Source organism: Pristiophorus japonicus, chromosome 4 (genome assembly GCF_044704955.1).
Source record: "Pristiophorus japonicus isolate sPriJap1 chromosome 4, sPriJap1.hap1, whole genome shotgun sequence".
NCBI lineage: Eukaryota > Metazoa > Chordata > Chondrichthyes > Pristiophoridae > Pristiophorus > Pristiophorus japonicus.
In genome coordinates, this window is record NC_091980.1 from 50,237,460 (window position 1) to 50,259,232 (window position 21,773).

The 21,773-nt window shown below is 44.9% G+C and overlaps 1 protein-coding gene across 3 annotated transcripts in view; it reads left to right on the forward strand.

Moving 5' to 3' along the window:
• Window positions 1–21,773, forward strand: part of LOC139262899 (meiosis-specific kinetochore protein-like) — a 130,794-nt gene that overhangs the window by 19,374 nt on the left and 89,647 nt on the right. For all 3 annotated transcript variants that reach the window (XM_070878164.1, XM_070878166.1, XM_070878167.1), the window contains 2 exons: window positions 2,232–2,331; window positions 10,094–10,202. In XM_070878164.1, coding sequence (XP_070734265.1) covers window positions 2,232–2,331; window positions 10,094–10,202 — 209 coding nt within the window. The remainder of the gene's footprint in view (window positions 1–2,231; window positions 2,332–10,093; window positions 10,203–21,773) is intronic.

Below are 21,773 nucleotides of genomic sequence, written 5' to 3' on the forward strand. Positions count from 1 at the left end.
GCAAACATTTAAGGATCACATGGATGAACTTCAACAATTGTACATCCCTGTCTGGAGTAAAAGCAAAACGGGGAAGGTGGCTCAACTGTGGCTAACAAGGGAAATTAAGGATAGTGTTAAAACCAAGGAAGAGGCATATAAATTGGCTAGAAAAAGTAATAAACCTGAGGACTGGGAGAAATTTAGAATTCAGCAGAGGAGGACTAAGGGTTTAATTAAGAGGGGGAAAATAGAGTACGAGAGGAAGCTTGCCGGGAACATAAAAACTGACTGCAAAAGCTTCTATAGATATGTGAAGAGAAAAAGATTAGTAAAGACACATGTAGGTCCCTTGCAGTTGGATTCAGGTGAATTTATAATGGGGAACAAAGAATTGGCAGACCAATTGAACAAATACTTTGGTTCTGTCTTCACAAATAAAGACACAAATAACCTTCCACATGTACTAGGGGACAGAGGGTCTAGTGAGAAGGAAGAACTGAAGGATATCCTTATTAGGCGGGAAATTGTGTTAGGGAAATTGATGGGATTGAAGGCCGATAAATCCCCAGGGCCTGATAGTCTGCATCTCAGAGTACTTAAGGAAGTGGCCCTAGAAATAGTGGATGCATTGGTGATCATTTTCCAACAGTCTATCGACTCTGGATCAGTTCCTCTGGACTGGAGGGTAGCTAATGTAACACCACTTTTTAAAAAGGAGGGAGAGAGAAAACAGGTAATTATAGACCGGTTAGCTTGACATCAGGAGTGGGGAAAATGTTGGAATCAATCATTAAGGATGAAATAGCAGCGCATTTGGAAAGCAGTGACGGGATCGGTCCAAGTCAGCATGGATTTATGAAAGGGAAATCATGATTGACTAATCTTCTGGAATTTTTTGAGGATGTAACTAGCAGAGTGGACAAGGGAGAACCAGTGGATGTGGTATATTTGGACTTTCAAAAGGCTTTTGACAAGGTCCCACAAAAGAGATTGGTGTGCAAAATTAAAGCACGTGGTATTGGGGGTAATGTACTGACGTGGATAGAGAACTGGTTGGCAGACAGGAAGCAGAAAGTCGGGATAAATGGGTCCTTTTCAGAATGGCAGGTAGTGACTAGTGGGGTGCTGCAGGGCTCAGTGCTGGGACCCCAGCTCTTTACAATATACATTAATGATTTAGATAAGGAATTGAGTGTAATATCTCCAAGTTTGCAGATGACACTAAACTGGGTGGCGGTGTGAGCTGTGAGGAGGACGCTAAGAGGCTGCAGGGTGACTTGGACAGGTTTGGTGAGTGGGCAAATGCATGACAGATGCAGTATAATGTGGATAAATGTGAGGTTATCCACTTTGGGGGCAAAAACACGAAGGCAGAATATTATCTAAATGGCGGCAGATTAGGAAAAGGGGAGGTGCAACGAGACCTTGGGTGTCATGGTTCATCAGTCATTGACAGTTGGCATGCAGGTACAACAGGCAGTGAAGAAGGCAAATGGTATGTTGGTATTCATAGCTAGGGGATTTGAGTATAGGAGCAGGGAGGTCTTATTGCAGTTGCACAGGGCCTTGGTGAGACCTCACCTAGACTATTGTGTTCAGTTTTGGTCTCCTAATCTGAGGAAGGAAGTACTTGCTATTGAGGGAGTGCAGCGAAGGTTCACCAGACTGATTCCTGGGATGGCTGGACTGACATATGAGGAGAGATTGGATCAACTGGGCCTTTATACACTGGAGTTTAGAAGGATGAGAGGGGATCTCATAGAAACGTATAAGATTCTGACGGGACTGGACAGGTTAGATGCGGGAAGATTGTTCCCGATGTTGGGGAAGTCCAGAACCAGGGGACACAGTCTTAGGATAAGGGGTAAGCCATTTAGGACTGAGATGAGGAGAAACTTCTTCACTCAGAGAGTTGTTAACCTGTGGAATTCCCTGCCGCAGAGAGTTGTTGATGCCAGTTCATTGGATATATTCAAGAGGGAGTTAGATATGGCCCTTACGGCTAAAGAGATCAAGGGGTATGGAGAGAAAGCAGGAAAGGGGTACTGAGGGAATGATCAGCCATGATCTTGTTGAATGGTGGCGCAGGCTCTAAGGGCCGAATGGCCTACTCCTGCACCTATTTTCGATGTTTCTATACCAATATCTTGTTTAAGTCTCTCTTTAAAATGTTAGTTGCACAGCATTTGTTGTTTAGGTCCTCTTTAACTGAACTAGGTTTTATTTTTGCTTTAAAATGATTATTGCAGATGTAAAACCAAGCTCCAAATTGAAGAAATTATCATTCATCCATGAGGAAACAGATTCAAAATTACCTTCAACTCATAAACGGGCTCCTGGCGGTCATAGGTTAGTGTTACATTACACTGGATATGGTCAAATATGAGGTATCTTCCAAATGCATGCACAAAGTAAAGAAGATTTGAATTTACAACGAGAGAGAAAATAGTTGTCTACAATATTTCAATTTAGTCATGTTGACCATTATGTAGGAGGCAAAAAATCATTTCCTGAAAGTTTTCAGGTGGGGTGTATTCTGTAACACTATCAATTCTTTATTTCAGAATAGTGATAACACTAGTACTTTAAAATATTGAATCTTCTTGCTGATCAGTTCTATATATTCAGACTATTAACATCTGTGTGCACATCCTGTCTGCACAACTTAACTTCCCGTTGCCTCATTTTTGAAACAGTTTTGTGTCAACTTCTTCCTGTTATAATTTCCTGTTAGTGTGTGGCGAGGAGAAGGCATGTGTGGAAGTGAGAGAGCGTACGTTTGAGCGTGTGTGTGTAGGCGGAAGAGAGCACATATGTGAGTATGTGCGTGTGTGTGTTATGTAATGTACATGGGATCTCTTTAGTGGCTAGACTTTCCGCTCATGATCGTCCATATAAGCAGGTTATTTCCCATTTTTGCTCAAAAATGGAAAGTAGGGCCGGCACATCGCCCATTAGTCATCAGCGCTTCCGAAAGTAGGTCATCAGTGAGAGATGCTAGCTAATTAAGGGAGATCTGCAGCCTAACAGCACAATCAAGACCACACTGCTTGTTGAGGTTAAGGTTACTGCAGCACTTTCCTTCTACGCATCTGGCTCCTTTCAGGCCTCAGCTGCCGACATTTGCGGTATCTCTCAGCGCGCCACATATTGATCCATTCGACAGGTGACTGAAGTCCTTTAAGCACACAGGATGGACTTTATAAGCTTCTCTATGACCAGAAAGGCACAGACTGAGAGAGCTTGGGATTTCTCGCGAATAGCAAACTTCCCCAAGGTGCAGGGAGCAATAGACTGTATACACATCGCCCTGCAAGCACCTTTACAGGATGCGGAGGTATTTCGGAACTTAAAGGGATTCCATTCCCTGAATGTGCAGCTCATTGTCGACTGCAGCCAAATAATCATGGCAGTAAATGCAAATTTTCCAGGCAGCATCCATGATGCGCACATCTTGCGTGAGAGCACTGTGTCTGACCTGTTTAAGAGTCAGCCACAGGTCGCAGTTGGATGCTGGGGGATAAAGGATATGGCCTTGCCAGCTGGCTCATGACCCCACTGCGTAATCTCCAGATGGAAGCCGAGAAGCGCTACAATGAAAGCCATATAGCTGCATGCAATGTCATGGAAAAGATAATTGGAGTTCTTAATCAGCGCTTCAGATGCCTGGACCACTCAGAAGGCAACCTACAATACCACACTGAGTAGGTCACTGAGTTTAAGGGACCACTGGTCCACCTGAGGAGAGAGGGGAGGCAGACGACGAAGACGAGGATGATGAGGTCCTCAGGGAGGACAATCAACCTGGCGATGAACCCATGCCCCAAGCCCCCACCCCCACGCAACACTGGAAAAGCCCTGTGGTGGTTATGCAGCTGCAAAACTCTTGTGTCAGCAGCTCATAAATGTATGCTTTGCGTGAACTTACATTGGTGACAGTTACAGTTGCGTTACGTTTCATCATTGCCTGGCCTGGCCTTGGCCATTGTTTCCAACCATTATATTCATGGTTTATTGTACGTTATTAGAAGACACTTCAGAATTGTCAAGTTAAATTTAAAAAAATTAATAATGAAAGAGAAATTAGAAATGTTTTACCTGAAACATATATAACACCATCCCGCCCCCCCCCTCCCCCCACCCACCGCAACCCCGAACATTTATCAATATTTTTAACACAACACAACACAACAATAACATGATTAACAAGAACTAACAATATAAACCCCCACCCCCCTCCCTACCTGCGGCCATGATTCCCTCCTGATCCTTAACACCCTTTCCCCCCCCCCCCCCCCCCCAAACCTCCCCGTTTTAATCCCCGAGTAATGGGACCAATACGTCTTGCAGCAGGGGACCTCAAGTACTTCCTCCTGGCTCACATCCGGTTGGTGGGATGGCACCTTGGGGTGCAGTGCTGTCTCCCGACACTATCGTATGTCACAAGGCATAGACAGTGTCGGTCATTTGGCCCATTGCCACAACGATGCGCTCGAAGCCCTCCGTTATTCAAGTGAACATTACGGCAATGTTTCCGGTCAACGCCCTAATTGCCTGGAGGAGCTCTTGACCAATGTTGACGCTCTCCCTTGACAGTGCGACCATGTCCTCATTAGGATCTGCCCGTCGCAGCGCATGTCTACCTTGCCGACTCGACCACCGTGAGGTCTTGGAGTCACCTGCTGCAAGCCGCTTGGCACCACTACTTCATCTGTTGATGAAGACGTGGCCGCAGGTACAATAGATGAAGTTGGGTCATCGTTCTCCGCCTCCTCGTCCTCGTCATTGTCCTCACCCCCTTCAGTGGTGATGGCCACCTGCAATGGGACAGGTGCGGCCTCTCTTTACATCTTGGGAGTCTGGGGACCTGCAAAATATAATTGAGCTTATTACATATATGATTACATCATGTGGTTGTACATCTATGAAATTCACTGCCCCAGAGAGCTGTGGAGGTTGGATCATTGTCTATCTCCACCTTAAATATATTCAGACTTCTGAATGATAAGGGAGTCAAGGGTTATGGGGAGCGGGCAGGGAAGTGGAGCTGAGTCCATGATCAGATCAGCCATGATCTTATTAAATGGCGGAGCAGGCTCGAGGGCCCAAATGGCCTACTCCTGCTCCTATTTCTTATGTTGCTAACCTGAGAGTAGTACAGAAGCTGCATGCATAACATGACATGATTCATATATTATAATTAAATGCCATTACATTACTTTGAATTACCACTGCTTTACCACTGCTTTACACATTATTCATGTGGTGCAACAACGGGATCTGCACAACCACGGGTGGCAGAGCGACTGTGGCTGCCCACTAGTGCTGCAGCACGTTTCTCCAAGTCACTGAGCAGCAGTACTTGAGCTGGGCATCCTTTGGTGCACCTCTGCTCCGATCAATTCTTGGATATTTTCCTCTGCAAAAGTAACGAGAGCATGGCATAAGCTAGTTGACGAGGTACTATTACGGAACGACAACAGATTCTAAAGTTATATGCTAATACGGTTTGTATCCAATGGATGCATGGTTATAATATCTACGTTCAAAGAAAATATTTAATAAGATCGTGTTTAGTAACTTATGCTTGACACCAAACATCTCGCGTACAATCTCCAGGAAAGGCCCCATCCACGGGCCATTGCATTCGGTGCCTGAGGGGAATTAAGCGGGTTATTTCACTCGATGAAGGTTCCCCGGGGGAGGAATCAGGATTGCTGGTGAGCTTGGCAATGACAGGAGTATAATGGGAGGGGCACCGTTTCCATGGGCTGTGCTTGGAGACCTCCGTGTGGCCGGAGCTAGAGTCCCAGGGCAGACAGTGAGCCAGGGTAGCTCTCCCCCAGTCCAGGCTGGGTCACTGTGTAAGTGACAGCAGCCAGAGAGACTGACCGTTTGGGTACAGGTGACCGGACCCCTCAGTGCTCAGTCATGCCCCATCCACTAACGTAACCCAAAAGGAGACGGTGCCAAAATTAGACTTAAAGGGCGCAGGTTCCGAACCTAGTCCAAATCTTAGCAGAGAATCTAGCAGATTTACATATTCAGTGGATCATTACAATTTAAAATCTATTTAATACTTACTCTTGCCGAAGCAACCAAGCTGTTCCACCTCTTGGGGCACTGGTCCGATCCCCTCGGCTCGTGGGACACCGAGTTCGCCACATTGGCGATCTCGCCCCAAATTTTTTGATATGTCCGGGGTGGAGGTTTCCCACGTCCACCCTGGATTAATTGGCCTCACTGAGTTTGCACCTCATTTACCAAGGCCTCATTAGCCTCATCTGAGAAGGGTTTTGCCCTCCTCCTCCCTTCAACCTCTTGCAGACTCTCTCCAGAATCATTGTGGGATAGCTGCATCATTAACTTCACAGCACTCATTCAAATCCACCTTCTGCAACAGCTTTCTTCTCTCTCCCTCCCTTTGCCTTCTGACCCCTGACCTCCTGAATCGCGGGAAAACTTCTTTGCAAAAAAAGAAACCCGCATGCACAGAACAACCGTTGCTATGAACTCCAGCCTTCCACGTCGCCAAGGCCCATTCCACATCGCTAAGGCTATCGCCCAAAATAAAAAGCCGAAAGTAGCAATCAAAAAATGGGCGGTCTTCCAGCAATCCTGAAAAATAAAAAATCGCTGAGGCCGGAACATCGCGGCGATAGCGATCTGAGTGGAAAGTCTAGCCCTCGAGTGGTATCTCGATGTATAATGTTTGTAGCGCTGTGAATAGGGGATTCCGAGCCGAGTGCAACAGTGATGCTATCAAGATGTCTAAGCAGCCAATATATGACAGAATTCTTCGACAGCAAATTAGGAAATTAAAAGCTATGATAACCTGCACTTTAAAAAAAAAGTATTACAGGGAAGTAAATAAAGATTGGGACAGACACATGGGGTTAAGGTAGTTGTTGAAATATCATGAACAAACTTTAAGATAAAAATTTCAATTTTTTTTTAATAGAGAAATTTGACCTTCCAAAAATATAAAAATGTGTTTTTCCGGTCGGAACAGTTATTTTGCAGCCAATATGCTGTCAAAACCCCAGTTATACCGATTCCAACAAGGCTGAACATTTAATGGGGTATTTAACAGCGATATTAGCGTGGGAAAGCTCAGGTTTTTGTCGATTCCACTGATTACCGACTATGGGGTTGGGGGGGGAGGGGGCAGGCGGGGTGTTCTACAGTGCAGCCTGTGTTGGAGCAGTGAATGACTGACTGCAATTTCAGGATTTCTTGCTTTTAGATGCGCATTAGCTAAATCCAGAGGTGTAATGACAGTTCGCTGTCATTACCCACTGCCAAATCCGGGCCAATAATTTCTTGCTGGCCTCTTCTGACCTATGATTGACCTTGGATTCTCAGAGCAGTTAACCTCAGATCGACTTCAAAGACTGAGCAATTAGACCTGTGACCTGAGAAAAAACATTGTTATATACAGCTGCACTATAGCAAAATATTACATGCTTCTTATAACTGAAGTATCTTCTGACTTGCTGTGAACAATGCCAGAGGAGATCTAGGAGTGAGGTAAAAGAATATCTGTGTTAATCAATGAATGACTTGCACAACTTTGTAATTCTACAGTGAAGATTGTGTAGGTGTTCGTGTTTCTCAAAATTTGCAATGCCAGCGAATCACATGACGCCTGCAATAATCTGAGGCAACTCTGAATTTTTCCTTACAAATCCTTACTGCTGAGAGAGGGAAAAAAAGCAGACTATACTTCCATATATGGCTCGGGAGAAGAATCCAGAGTTCATGTGCTCAAGGTTTAGTTCTCTCAATTCTTTGACTTTTTTTCTCTCTTTTTGCCTTTTTTATTTTTCAAAAATGAAAGGAATGATCTGCATGGAATTGTTTCTTTAAATGCTCTCAATCTAAGAGAACTTTTTAAAATATGAAAGTAAAAAGACTGCAGTGAAAAAGTACTTAAAGTTAGAATTATCATGCCCAGTTATTTAGCATACTGCCTAAAGAAAAATATAGCACATTTAACGTAGAAAAATATTCCAAGGCGCTTCACAGATGAGTAATCAGAAGTGCATTTGAGGCGAGAGTTTTAGGGTGGGAACTCTAGAACAAAGGACATGGCTAGCTGAAGGTATAGCTGTCAATTGTGAAGGGAGGGTGATGCACAGAAGGCCAGAGTTGGAAGAAGAGTGTTCTGGGAGTTTGTAAGTCTGGAGGACGTTATAGAGATAGTGATTTAAACAAGAGGATGAGAATTTTAAATTGGAGGACCAAAAGCCTATGTAGGTTAGCAATTACGGGATTCATTGTTGATTGGTACGTGGGACGGAATAGGATACAGGCAACAGAGTTTTGGAGGTTCTGAAGGGTGGAGGATGGGATAAAAACAGAAAATGCTGGAAATACTCAGGTCAGGCAGTATCTGTGGAGAGAGTGTTATGTCCTGACTCTAATGTACTGACTTACACGAGACACATGCTGAAGTCAAGGTCGCTCAGGACCTGCACCTTTAATTCCAGCTCTCCAGTGCTGCACTTGTCTGAGACCTCCCTTTATATACTACAGTGGGACAGGTATGGAGTGTCTCCTGCAAGTGTACCCCTGGTGGTAAGGTATGCTTATTGTTACAGGTCATATCCAGTTACAGTCATGTATAGCATGGTAAGATACAGTTATATACAGTAGTGTGAGATACATGACAGAGAGAAACAGAGGAGGATGAGAGGCTAGCAAAGAGAGCATTGGCCTGGAGATCATAAAGGCATGAATGAGGGTTTTAGCAGCAGTTGGGCTGTGGTGGGCAATGTTATGGAGGTGTCAGTAAGGAATGTTTTGCAATGGAGAGGGTTAGAAGCGCAGCTCAGGTTTGGATAGGGTTCTGAGGATGAGAACAGTCTGGTTCAACCTGAATAAGTGGCCAGGGTGGAACCAGTGGCAACGGTACAGAATTGTGGTGGAGGACAAAGATAATCACTTTGGTCTTGCCAACATTTAACTAGATAAAATTGTGGCTTATCCAGGACTGGATGTTGGACAGACATTCTAACAATAAAGAGGCAATGGAGGGGTTGAAATAGGTGATGGCGAGGTAGTGCTGGATGTCATTGGTGCACATGTGAAAGCTGGCCCTATGTCTTCAGATAATGTTGGCAAGGGACAGCATATAGCTGAGAAAGAAGAGGGACATTGGTATTTGTGCGAATCCAGAGTTGTGGGGCAGAAAGAGAAGTCAAAATAGGGGGGAAGGAGAAAATGGTGACTGATTGGGAGACCCCTGAGGAAATTCCTGGCATATCTTTTGTTAATGTCAGTAAATGTGTGTATGAATTATTTCAACATGTTAATTTGTTAAATAAATGGTGGGGGGGAAAGAGAAGTAAATTAGATTGAAGAACAGCACAGCAATTTATTCTATATTGCAAATAATGTCAGCTTTGTGAGGTAAGCTTCTACAAGAGATAAGCTTATCAACAAAATTCTGGAAACAATCAATCATTCAAAAAAAAAGAAAACCAGGATGATGGCAGTGCACAAGTTTAGCACACTGCCCTTCCACTTCGGGGCCTGGACTCAAAGTCAGCCAATTTTTTCCCTCTACTGACTGCAAGGGGTATTAGATCAGTTCAGGCACTCTCAACTTAGCTCCTTGTAGGTGCAGGCTCACAGTACAAAACTCCCCACAACTGATCTCTCAATGCCCACAGCTGGGTGACTTACATGGTCTTGTCTTAAGTAATTTTGGAGAACTGAGGTTAGCTAAAGTCTGTTGATCCTTGTTCCCATTGAGATGAGTAATGGTTCAGAGAATAAACTTTTAGAATATATACGAGCGTTATTAGAGGAGTATTTTCAAACTTAATTAGAAACCTGAATCCAACTTATAGCTAATTTTGGTCATAGTTCAGTTTACAGTGATATTAAATAGACAATGTGACATCAAAAGTCCAAATTACTCCAACCTCTACACATTTAGAAAAACCCAAATTATTCCAAATTGATCCAGTTTCAAAAATACTTCAGACCATCCCCAAGTTCTTGATTGTTTCAATTTTGTTACAATATACAAAACCTGTAAACAGTTTGCAATGTTAGATTATTACTTTGGGGAGAAAAAAATCAATGTGTCTTTGTTCTTAAGGAGTTTGCATTTGTCCCGATCAATAACAACTGTACAAAGAAACATTTCAAAGAACAAAAAAAGAATGGAGCCTTTTCAGAACAGAAGTCCGAGTCTTCAGCAGCGGAAGGTATGTTTACTGTTGTAAATCGTAAAATTGCTTGTTAATTCCTGTTGCAATGATGACTTTAGGAGGCAGTTGTCAGGTTTGCTCTAGTTTTTCTCAGTTTATGAATTAATTTTATACAGATAGTAACTGTTTTTACACTTCGTTTTTAAACATTTAAATACAAAGCTCTAGGATGCTAAGAAAAGATTTGGAATGCACTTAAATGTAATTTGTAAATTGTTGTTTTGGGTCAAAGCCTCTTTCCCTTACCCCAATCTATTTATGAATAATTAAAATCTCCTACAATTTCAACACCATTATTACTCTGAATTTGGCAATCTGAATAGTATCAAAATAAGCTGAGACATTTTTCTGTGACTGAAGATTGCTCCAACCCATTACGAGAATGATAGAATTAAAGAAGCCTTTATCGAGCTACATCTAAAGCAAAATACTTATTTATTGTCACAAGTCGTAATGCTCATTGTGTGCCTGATAAGGTGCAATTACTGTTTGCTATGGAGATTAATTTAGTCTCTGGTGCCCTTCTCTACCCTCAAGATTGAAGGAAAGCAACATAAACAGCACAATACCATTACAATACTACTTGGACATAAAAGGACATGACTTACTTTGTCTCAGTGAGTAGAAAGCACCTGTTTGCTCCTAGCACAGTTTGTGGCATCTTGGTTTGATTTCAGAGTTTCAACCACAAAAGCGGCTTCTATACTTGATTTTTGATGCAAGCGAAGAAAAACCCACTTCGCTGAGGGAAAATGAACAAGTATCTCTCTGGTTTTGGGGGATTTTGGAAATTGGAAGCCAGAACTAATCAAGAGGCATGACATAAAAATTATCTCTCAAAAGCATCACGAGCAACGTCAATCAAATTCTCTTTTGGATCCATTGCAATCTTGGTCTTTGCTACAAAGACCTCTAAAAACAGCTTTCAAACCCGGGCGAAATCCTCCAATTCATTTGCCTTTCTTTCGGGAAAGTATTTGCTGAATTGTGTGTAAAGCTGAGACAAGTGCTCCAGAATTGCATTTTTAACTTCTAGGACTGACATTTCACAGTCCATAATGACAAAAAACAATGTTGGGAACATCGTAACATTGTCTTGTATCACATAGATGTTATGTATCCTACATGGTTACTGTTTGTACTATTACAAGGTGTGCCATCAGAGGGCACCGCAGTGGGAGACTTGCAGGTTACCTGTACAGGTGTGCCTGGTCTAGTATAAAAGGCAGTCCACCATGTGTGATCCTCACTCTGGAGTTATCAATAAAGGACTAAGGTCACTATAGTTCAAGTACAACACATTGCCTCGTGAAGTCATTATCAGAGCATCTAAAGACATAACTACTCCAAAGTAAAGGTAATTTGGCAAAGCCCTTTTTAGTGCATAATGAAAATGTTTTTTTTTAAGTGCTTGCAAAGAAAGGTTAAGTTAATTGAGCTTGTCAACTATGTTGGCCCAATCCCCAATAACATCTGGAAGCATTGATTGAGGAAGTGATGATGAAGTGGTTGATTTAATATTGATTTGAAACATACAGCAATCCTTCCTGAGTTTGCATATTTTTGCCAAACTGATCACAAGACAGACATCGAACTTCTATATGAAGCCCAGTGCGGAGCCCAGAAGAGCCGAGGGCCCAGGGGCAGCACGGGCCTGCCCACGTGATGTGTGCGCGCACTAGGTCCATGCAGCAGAGCTGGTCTCCAGTCGTCCTTGCCACTGGACCAAGACCTAGCTCTGTCAAGCCCGTGTGGTGGCTGGTGTGCAATGGTCACCACATGTTAAAAAAAATCCACGCACAGGCATCTTCCACCCCTGGAGTTCAGGACTGGAATATCGAGTCCTCCATTGAAACATCAGTGAACTCATCCCTTTTGGTGTGGAAGCAAGTCATCCTCGTTCGAGGGACCACCTATGATGATGATATGAAGCAGAAGTTGCTGGTGCAACGATCCCATCTCTTCACATAGCACTAAGAAGTGGAGTAAGTTCAGTAGTCAAACTTTTATGAAGTTCACAACTTTGACAGCATAAGTAAGTACATCTGACAGCACTTTTGGCATTGCTTTTGCATCTTGTGCCACCCTGTGAATACAACAGTGAAGCCATACACCCAAACAGCAAGTCCACAGTTTTTTTTCACAACCATACAAATCTTGACATAACGATTCTACTCAATATTTTTATTGATCATGTATCAGCAAAGAGGGGCATCACCAAGGTCCAGGTCAGTGATTGGAGTGTGGGCAGTTAAAGCAGGAGTGGCGAGGTTGGGGCAAAGGTGCGGCGAGAGATTGCAGAGGGACGTGATCGGGGCCCAGGAGGGGCGTAAGTTCAGGGGCAGTATGGGCCAGCCCACACTGTGATATGTGTGCGCACTAGGTCCGTGCAGCAGAGCTGGTCTCCAGTCGTCTTGGTTGATCCTTGCCACTGGACCAAGACCTTGCTCTGTCAAGCCCATGTGGTGGCTGGTGTGCAACAGTCACCACACGTTTTTAAAAAAAAAAAAATGCATGCACAGGCATCTTCCAACCTTCAAGATTTAGTTCGGGACCTGGAATAATGGGTCCTTCATTGAAACACCTGTGAACTTTTTGACGTGGAAGCAAGTCATCCTCGATTCGAGGGACTGCTTATGATGATCAGTCAAAAACTCACCAGTAGCTCCGTTGGAATACAGAAAAATAAAAAGTCCACTTTGATCTCAGATGAACTGACTGACTGAACAAAAACCATAATTTGTTCTGCATTGGATATATGTGCTGAGAAAAACCAAGGAGGTGGGGAGGCTAGTAAAAGTAGTGAGAAGATCAAAAGGCCTGTGGTGTTATTTAAGTGATTACAATAATTAATGGATACCAGACACTGTCTAATAATACAGAAGAAAGCAAGGTCACAGTAGAAGAGATAGTTAGAAACCAAGGAAGATAATGAGAACAAACGCACAATTTTAAAACGGAGATTAAGGTTGTAGGAGATTCTTTGCTCAAACCAATGCATAACCATGTGTGACTATGTATATGATGCTGAGATGTCTACCTTGAGCTAGAACAGTGTACGTTGAGGAAAGGTTAGAAATAATACTGATGGGGGCAGGAAGAGACCCAAGAGACGAAATTGCCCTTTTTTATAGCACCATTAGTGCCTCCAGGGGGTGCAAGGTTTGGGTGGCACTGTTCCGATAGCACCACGCCCCGCGATTTGCACCCTGGACTGGCGCATCATCATCAGCATGCCTGCCAACCCCTCAAAGCCCCGTGCCGATCCCTTTGCACCTCGCTGGGGAAATTGCCCTGCGGGCGCCGAAGATTGGGCCAGCCGATGTCACCGTTAGCTTCGCGTGTCGCGAAGCTGGTGAACATCCGCCGCCGGGGAGCCCCTTTGCGCCACGGGCCGCCATATCTTTCTTTTGGCCGATTCTTCAGTCAGCCTGACGATGGTATCGCTCGCCTCAGCCAGGCCGCCATCCTGAAGCACGACATTCCGTTATGGGTGCCGGGCTGTTGGCCCGATCGAGGATGTTCCTGATGGCCCAATGGCGGTCGCCAAGGGACTGCAGTGCGCACAGTGGGCCTCCCCTTTAATTGAAGGAGAGGGGTGTTCTGCCGCGTCAGAGCGTCCGCGTAGCACTGAGGTTGCCAGCGAGGTGCTGGGCTCTGAAGTGCAACTCGGGACTCTGTGCCGCTCTATTGCCCCAGGAGCGCCTCTCCACAGATAGGGAGCGTCTCCGATAGCGTTCTGCCTCCGTTGAAGTGCTGAATTCCGCACCGGGGGCAAAACCTCCGGGCCGGGTGATAAATGTCCTGGCCCCGGAAAGTTACTGCCTCCAAACGGGGCGTGGGGCAATTTCGCCCCCCTAGTATACGTACTCCACGTAGAGATAAACTACATGGGGAGAAACAGTATAGGGGCCTTTGTCACACATGCAAAGGTTGTTCCAAAACTCAGAAATAAAGGATGCAAAGATATTTGTATTGCATAAAATACATAGCTAAAACTAACCACCTGCTACAAAGCATTGTGACAGCATAAGAAGGAAAACATTTTGCACTACGAAGAGGTATGTGAAAACAGGGACAAAAACATTTTAGTGATGGCTTCAAACAACCAAATATAAATTGGAAGTCATTTAGAGTCAATTAGTAAATGTAATACACAACTGCTGCACGTCTGAATCAGGAAAGCCTCAAGGCACTACACATCTTTACCAAGTATTCATATATGATTCAGATAACATTAAGTTGTGGCATCATTGGAGGACAGTGACCACAGAATAATTAGGTCCAACATATGCTGGGATTCAGAAATACCAAGGACCAGTCGCCAGGTATACAATGTTAAAATGGCTAATTTCAATAAGGGAACAATTTAAGCAAATTGATTAAGAGGGCACTTAGTAGAGGCAAGTGGAACACCGTTGAAGGTATACTAAACATGCAGGAACAATGCATACCTAGAATTGTAAGCATAACCTTACAAAAATAAACAAATTAATCAGAAGTGAAATAAGGATACGTAGTAAACAAACTCGGCAAATCCTGCAGGAATAAAGGAGAATGGTTTCATTGGGATGAATATAGGAAAGTACAGAACCGTACCAAAAGGCTAGTCATGGGGACAGAGTAAAACCTGGAAAATAGCTTAGCTTCAGATGCAAACGACAAGAAATTGTTTCAGTAAGAAAGCAGTCAGAGAAATAGTGTAAAACCTAAAAGTTGCAAATTGACTTCAAGCAGAGGATGACCACAAGATGGTTAATATTCTAAATAATTTAGTTCCTCCAAGTATTCATAAAGGAAACATGAACAAATGTGTCTTTGACTCCCCGCTCAACATACTCAACTGAAGGAGAACATCCAACAAAGCCAAAGAAATGTTGAACTATATAGTCAAAACAGCAGTGTAAAATCATAGGAAATCTTTCTTAAATTGAATAATACTCTGTTCAGACTACACTTTGAGTACTGTATCCATTTCTGGTCATTGACACAAAGGGAAGACAGTCAAACACTGGCGGCAATCAATGCAAAGAAGTGTCACAAGGCTAATCCCTGGTGACATATCTGTTTATGACTAGATACTAAAAACTAGAGAAATGTCATTTTCAGCCTTGAGAGTTCACAGTATATAAGATAATAAATGGCATGAGAAAATAATCCTGAACATTACTTCAACCTAAATTGCAATAGTAGAACAAGGAAACACAGATTCAAACTAGTAAAGGCAAATGTTGACTGATATCAGAATGTTCTTCACACTGCAGAAAAAGTGACTTAAGAATAGTTTTTTAAACCACACCAGTGATTTCTGGGACTTGTTGAACTGGCAGTTGTATCCAACGAGTGGCTTATGCAGGTGACCACAGAATTTTTGCATATAGGGGCTAGAATTTCGGGTTTTAGCAATTTCGCCCGTTTTTGGGTGATAATTGCGGCGCAACATTTTTTTTTAACCGCTGGAGTACCGTTACTGACAGAGCTCGCAAAATTCAGCAAATGGTGAAGATCATTAGCGATAGCGATAAATCCGGCGTTGCACAACAGAATTTGTGCGCAGATCCGAAATTTGTGAGCTAAAAGAAATTGGACCTTTTGCACATTGTGAATTTTTTTTGTATTTTTTTTTCTTGTTCCCGTGCTTCTGTTCAGCTGTCAGAGAGCACCTGCACATGCACAGTACACCCAGGGCTGAATCAGCCATTTTTAGGTTTCATTCACAATGGAAGGAGATGGGAGCAAGCAGAGAGCCAGAAAGTTCAGCAGTGAGGCAAACGAGGCCCTTGTCTCTGCTGTTGAAAGGAGATGGGCAGAATTAAACAGGATGGGTGCAAGTCGACCCCTCCCAGCAGTTTTTCATTGAATTGGGACCAGCATTGCCAAGGAGGTCTCATGTTGACGCCATCCGAAGTGTTATGTTTCAAGTAAAGCAATGTGACTGAGTACTGTAAACAGACCATTTCCATTGTTTCTGAAGGATGAGCTGCGTCTGGCTGATCTCCCTTGAGCTTCTCTTAATCTGTTGTTGATTGCTCGCATTGTAGGTTGATGAGGTGTGATCGGCCGTTCATGTGGTCCTTGATTTTGATGGCTTCCGGCGTCACTGTCTGCTGTTGAAGGCCTGCTCTCCTGCCTTTGTCTGTGTGTGGGGGTAGCGGTTTGTTTCACAATGTGAACCCCTTGTTCCGATGCCTCGTTGGTTGTCGTACCCAAAATATAGATCAGCCTCGTTTCTTTTTCGCCTGCCAAGAACGTCTGTGCGACCAGTGCTGCTGCCTCTAGAGTCAAGTTTCTAGTCTCTATAAGCTTTCGGAATATTGCCTGCGTGGCCTATTCCTTCAATAAAAAAGTCTCTCCGTACTTCTCTCCTTAGTTCATCGGGGAACTCACCTGAACTAGCCAGCCTCCGAAGTTCCGCCACAAAGTCGGGTATGCTTTGGCCCACACAGCGTCTGTAGTTGTAGAACCTGTGTCTGGCCATGTGTAGGCTGCTCGCTGGCTTCAGGTGGTCTCTCACCAGTGTGCTCAACTCCTCAAACGACTTGCTTGCTGGTTTCTCGGGTGCCAGCAGGTCTTTCATTAAAGCGTATGTTTTCAAGCCACAGCTGGTCAAGAGATGGGCTCTTCTCTTGTCTGCCTTATCGTCACCCAGCCAGTCTTTGGTCACAAAGCTTTGCTGGAGCCTTTCTATTAAGTCATCCCAATTGTCTCCAGCATTGTATTTCTCATCTGAGCTGTTGGTAGCCATTCTGTGGATTCTGTGATCCCGTAACTCGTCGCAACTGTTAAGTCCTGACTCTAATGTACTGACTTACACGAGACACATGCTGAAGTCAAGGTCACTCAGGACCTGCACCTTTAATTCCAGCTCTCCAGTGCTGCACTTGCCTGAGACCTCCCTTTATATACCACAGTGGGACAGGTATGGAGTGTCTCCTGCAAGTGCACCCTTGGTGGTAAGGTATGTTTATTGTTACAGGTCATATCCAGTTACAGTCATGTATAGCATGGTAAGATACAGTTATATACAGTAATGTGAGATACATGACAACCACAGTTTGGAGGGCCATGACCACAAACTTAGCGGTGCCTCCCTGGCTGCATTGTTCAGTTGAGAGCAAGTGTTGCATTGACACATGCAAGACTACAAATCTGACTCAATGCTGGGCCACCACACATGGGATCTGGCTATAGCTTTCATCATTACTATGCCTGGGTGGGTACTATGTAGGTCGCGTATGAACGTTTCCCTGCCTTTTAGGCAAAACCACGCAATTACCCCACAAATGACAGTCCGCCTGTATGGACATTTCGTCTTTGGACCGCTGGAATGGCTTGATCTCTTCACGCATCTCCGCTGGGACGCTGGACCAGCTCCCATGGAGGACACAGTTTTTTTTTTTACAAGGGACAGTAAAGGATCCTGGCTGCTACAGGTCCTGATCTGGCCAGCCGTAACGGGTGACTTTTCGTTTTCAAACATATCCATCACCAAGAGCAAGTCTGCAGGCTGTGCCATTTCCACACTGGTGGTGAGCAATGGTAGCTGACTGAGGGCGTCAGCGCAGTTCTCTGTGCCTGGCCTGTGGCGAATTACATAGTTATATGCAGACAACGTGAGCGCCCATCTTTGGATGCGAGCAGAGGCATTGGTATTAATACCTTTGCTCTCTGAGAATAGCTATGAGCGGCTTATGGTCAGTTTCTACCTCGAACTTAAGCCCAAACAGATACTGGTGCATTTTTTTCACCCCGTAAACGCATGTCAGAGCTTCTTTTTCAATCATGCTGGCCTTGGACCAACTCCTGGATGCATAAGTGACCGGTTGCAATGTTCCCGATTCCTTTGCTTGTTGTAACACACACCCGACCCCGTATGAAGACGCGTTGCAAGCTAGCCACTAACCGTTAACATAGGTCATACAGAACAAGCAGTTTGTTGGAACATAACAGATTTCTGGCTTTCTCAAAAGCAGTCTCTTGTGATTTCCCTCATACCCAGTCATCTCCCTTGCGTAGCAACACATGTAGAGGTTCTAGCAAGGTGCTTAACCCGGGTAGGAAATTACCAAAATAATTGAGGAGTCCCAGGAACGATCTTGATGGCCTCTGTCTTGGTGTCGGTGGGTCTGATGCCGTCTGCCGCGATTCTTCTCCCTAAGAACTCGACCTCTGGCGCCAGGAAAACACATTTCGAGCGTTTCAACCTGAGTCCCACATGATCTAGCCGACTTAGAACCTCTTCCAGGTTCTGCAAGTGTTCGATGGTGTCCAGACCTGCGATCATTATGTTGTCCTGGAAAACCACGGTTCGAGGAACCGACTTTAGCAGACTCTCCATGTTCCTTTGACAAATAGCCACGACCGATCGAATCCCAAACAGGCATCTATTGTAGATGAACAGACCTTTGTGCGTGTTGATGCAGGTGAGGCCTTTCGAAGATTCTGCCAGCTCCTGCGTCATGTAGGCCGAAGTCAGGTCCAACTTGGTGAACGTCTTCCCTCCTGCCAGTGTCACAAATAGGTAGCGGGTACTGGTCCTGCAGCGAAAAACGGTTAATCGTTACTTTATAGTCCCCACAAATTCTGACCATGCCATCGCTCTTGAGAACTGGAGCAATCGGACTGGCCCACTTGTTGAACTCAACCGGCGCGATGATGCCCTCTCGTTGCAGCCTTTCAAAGACCTTTTTGCTCATGATAGACTGACTCGCACCCATGTCCAATTCCATGGATAGTGGAATTCCGTTCAGTTCAACTTTTAACATGATCGATTTCGTGGTGAAGGTGTGTACCCCAGACACTTCGGCCTCCTCAGTTCGAGTCTCTAGTTCAGTTTGATCTGCCATGGATCGGTCTTCCTCTGCAATGTGGTGGTTTGCAGGGTTTACAGCTCGTCTGCACATTCACTGGAGGTGTCCCATTGTTCCACACCCTTTGCACGTATAATGTTTGAAGCGGCATTGATGGGCTCAATGATCACCTCCGCAGTGCCAACAAGGTGTTAATTGCCTCGCACTCGCACTTGATGATGGACTCTTCTGAGTCATCTGAGGTCGTGCAGCTGCAGGCATGTACGTTCTGCCATATGCCTTCCTGCCTGAAAACAACATTACTTTTTGTACAGTATTGCCGATGCATCTTTATGCTGCGAAATTTGTTTGGTGTTATCGCTGGTGGACATAAATGCCTGGGCTATCGTTATGGCTTTGCTCAGGTTAGGTGTTTCAACAGTCAATAGTTTGCGATGGATAACCTCATGACCAATGACAAGCACACAAAAATCTCTTAGCATTTGCTCCAAGAATCCACCAAATTCGCAATGTCCTGCAAGGCGCCTTAGTTTGGCGACGTAGCTCGCCACTTCCTGGCCTCTGACATGTATAAAATCGATACCTTGCCATCAGAACGCTCTCCTTCGGATTTAGGTGCCTCCGGACCAGCGTACACAGTTCTTCATATGATTTGGTTGTTGGTTTCACCGGAGCAAGTAGATTCTTCATGAGGCCATAGGTTGTTGCCCCGCAGACGGTGAGGAGGATCGCCCTTCATTTGGCAGCGTTCTCATTCCCTTCCAGCTCATTGGCCATGAAGTATTGGTCGAGTTGCTCCACGAAGGCTTCCCATTCGTCCCCTTCTGAGAATTTCTCCAGGATACCAACAGTTCTCTGCATTTTTGCGTGATGGTTCGTTATCTATTACTCGTCGTCAGTTGTTATGTCTCAAATAAAGCAATGTGACTGAGTACTGTAGAGTTGAGTAAGTGTGACCTTAGTCTCTTCTGACTCCAGAGTGCTGGCACAGCATGGACGGCCTAATTATATGCAGTGCTCCCAAGGGATGCTGGGATCCCTTGGGACTCCAACAGATCCGCCCTCTGGTGGCGATAGAATGCTGGTTACAAGGTGTTGCATACATAACACGAAGGACCCACACACAGTGCCACAAGAGGTTCAATGACCATTGTAGGGTCGTTGGAGTGCATCAATAAAAATATTACTTACTCTTTCATTACTTAAATTATAAATCTGACATGTTGGTATAGGTATGCTTAGTGTTGCATCTTATTTGCAATGAATGATCTTTACACATTATTAAGATTGCTTTCTGAGATCTTAAAAGATGTTTCTGCACTTGGATGTCTACCTCATGAACCACATGCAACCTCCAGGGCCCTTTAACAGAGGTCTGTATTAAATGCACACAGGTGCTTTGATGACTATCTGTGTGTGCCACAAGAGCAGATGGGCCCTTTGGTAACCACTCCCATTGTCACCTTTGCAGGGAAAGATATCCCACAACCGCCGGGAGCAGTGGCGGAAGCATGCCTCTGACAGACATCGAGAAGAGAGTGGCTGGTTTGATCGATGCCTTCGGGAGAGCAACTGCTTGTGGGGGTGCCGACCCCCCCAGGAGTTCGATAGTGAGGGTAAGTCCTGCACACTCCCCGGGCTGGGTTGGGGCAATGTGATCTAGTGTCTCTGGACTAGGGTTGGGGCAGTGTCTCTGGACTACATATAATGGAGTAGTGGCAGTCCTTCAAGTGAGCCTGTGCTATGTGACCTTACTCGTGTCACCCTGCCCCCTCCCCTGCTGCTAACCACTCGTCTGTTGTTTTCTATTTCCAGACTAGGAGTTGCATATGCCAAATCCTTCAATGGAAGCCTCCGCCTCAGACCGTCATGTCAGGGGGGAGCGTGGGGGAGAAGGACATAGACAAGAAACTTGAAGGAGAGTAGAGGACTGAGCAGCCTATTCTGGGGGTGGTGGAGGAGCCGATGCACTAGACACCTCTTTTTCCGCACAACACCTCGTCCGAGGAAGAAACGTTCCAGGGCTTAGAGCCATCCGAGGCCCTGAGTACAAGTGGCATGCAGCAACGCACTCCTGGGGATGAATCCCGTATGCCATCTCTCTGGAGGGTGAGTCGGCAAAGCCAATCTGCTGACAGACAGGCGGACGCACACCTGGACATGGTGCGATTGTTCAGGGAGAGCGTCCAGCTCACCCGATAGCTCCTAGAGATATTGGGTAGAATTCCCCTAAGCATCGCGGCACTATCTGCGAACATGATGGAGGTCGTGTCACAGATTGTCCGTGCGAGGCTGTCAGTGTCCACACGCAATTGATCGTCTCCATCAGTGACACTGCAGTCCCCAGTGTCACACCCATACCTACGTCACCTGTGAGTGGTGAGGGGCGAGCAAGAGGCTTGCCTCTCAGAAGCCGGGCCTTCCATACCCCGAGCTTCTCCAGTGGATCCACACATGGCGTCTCTTCCCCAATACAGCAGGACTCTGGCCACCTTGCTGCACGAACTCTTGATGCCAACTTGAGTAGGGTCATGACGCGAGTGAGGGGGGGCAACAGTCGGAGGTAAAAGACGTTCGGTGCAGTGGTTGCTGATGTTGATTTGATGTTGATTTGGTTTGTTTTTGTTTTGTTATTTTATAAAAGTTTGAAAAGTTTACAAATTCTGTTAAAGTTCAAATTTTATTTAAGTTTCAAAATTATGTTTAACAAGTTTACAGTATTAAATTCTTTTGTTCACCTTAACCATTCCTGTGTAGT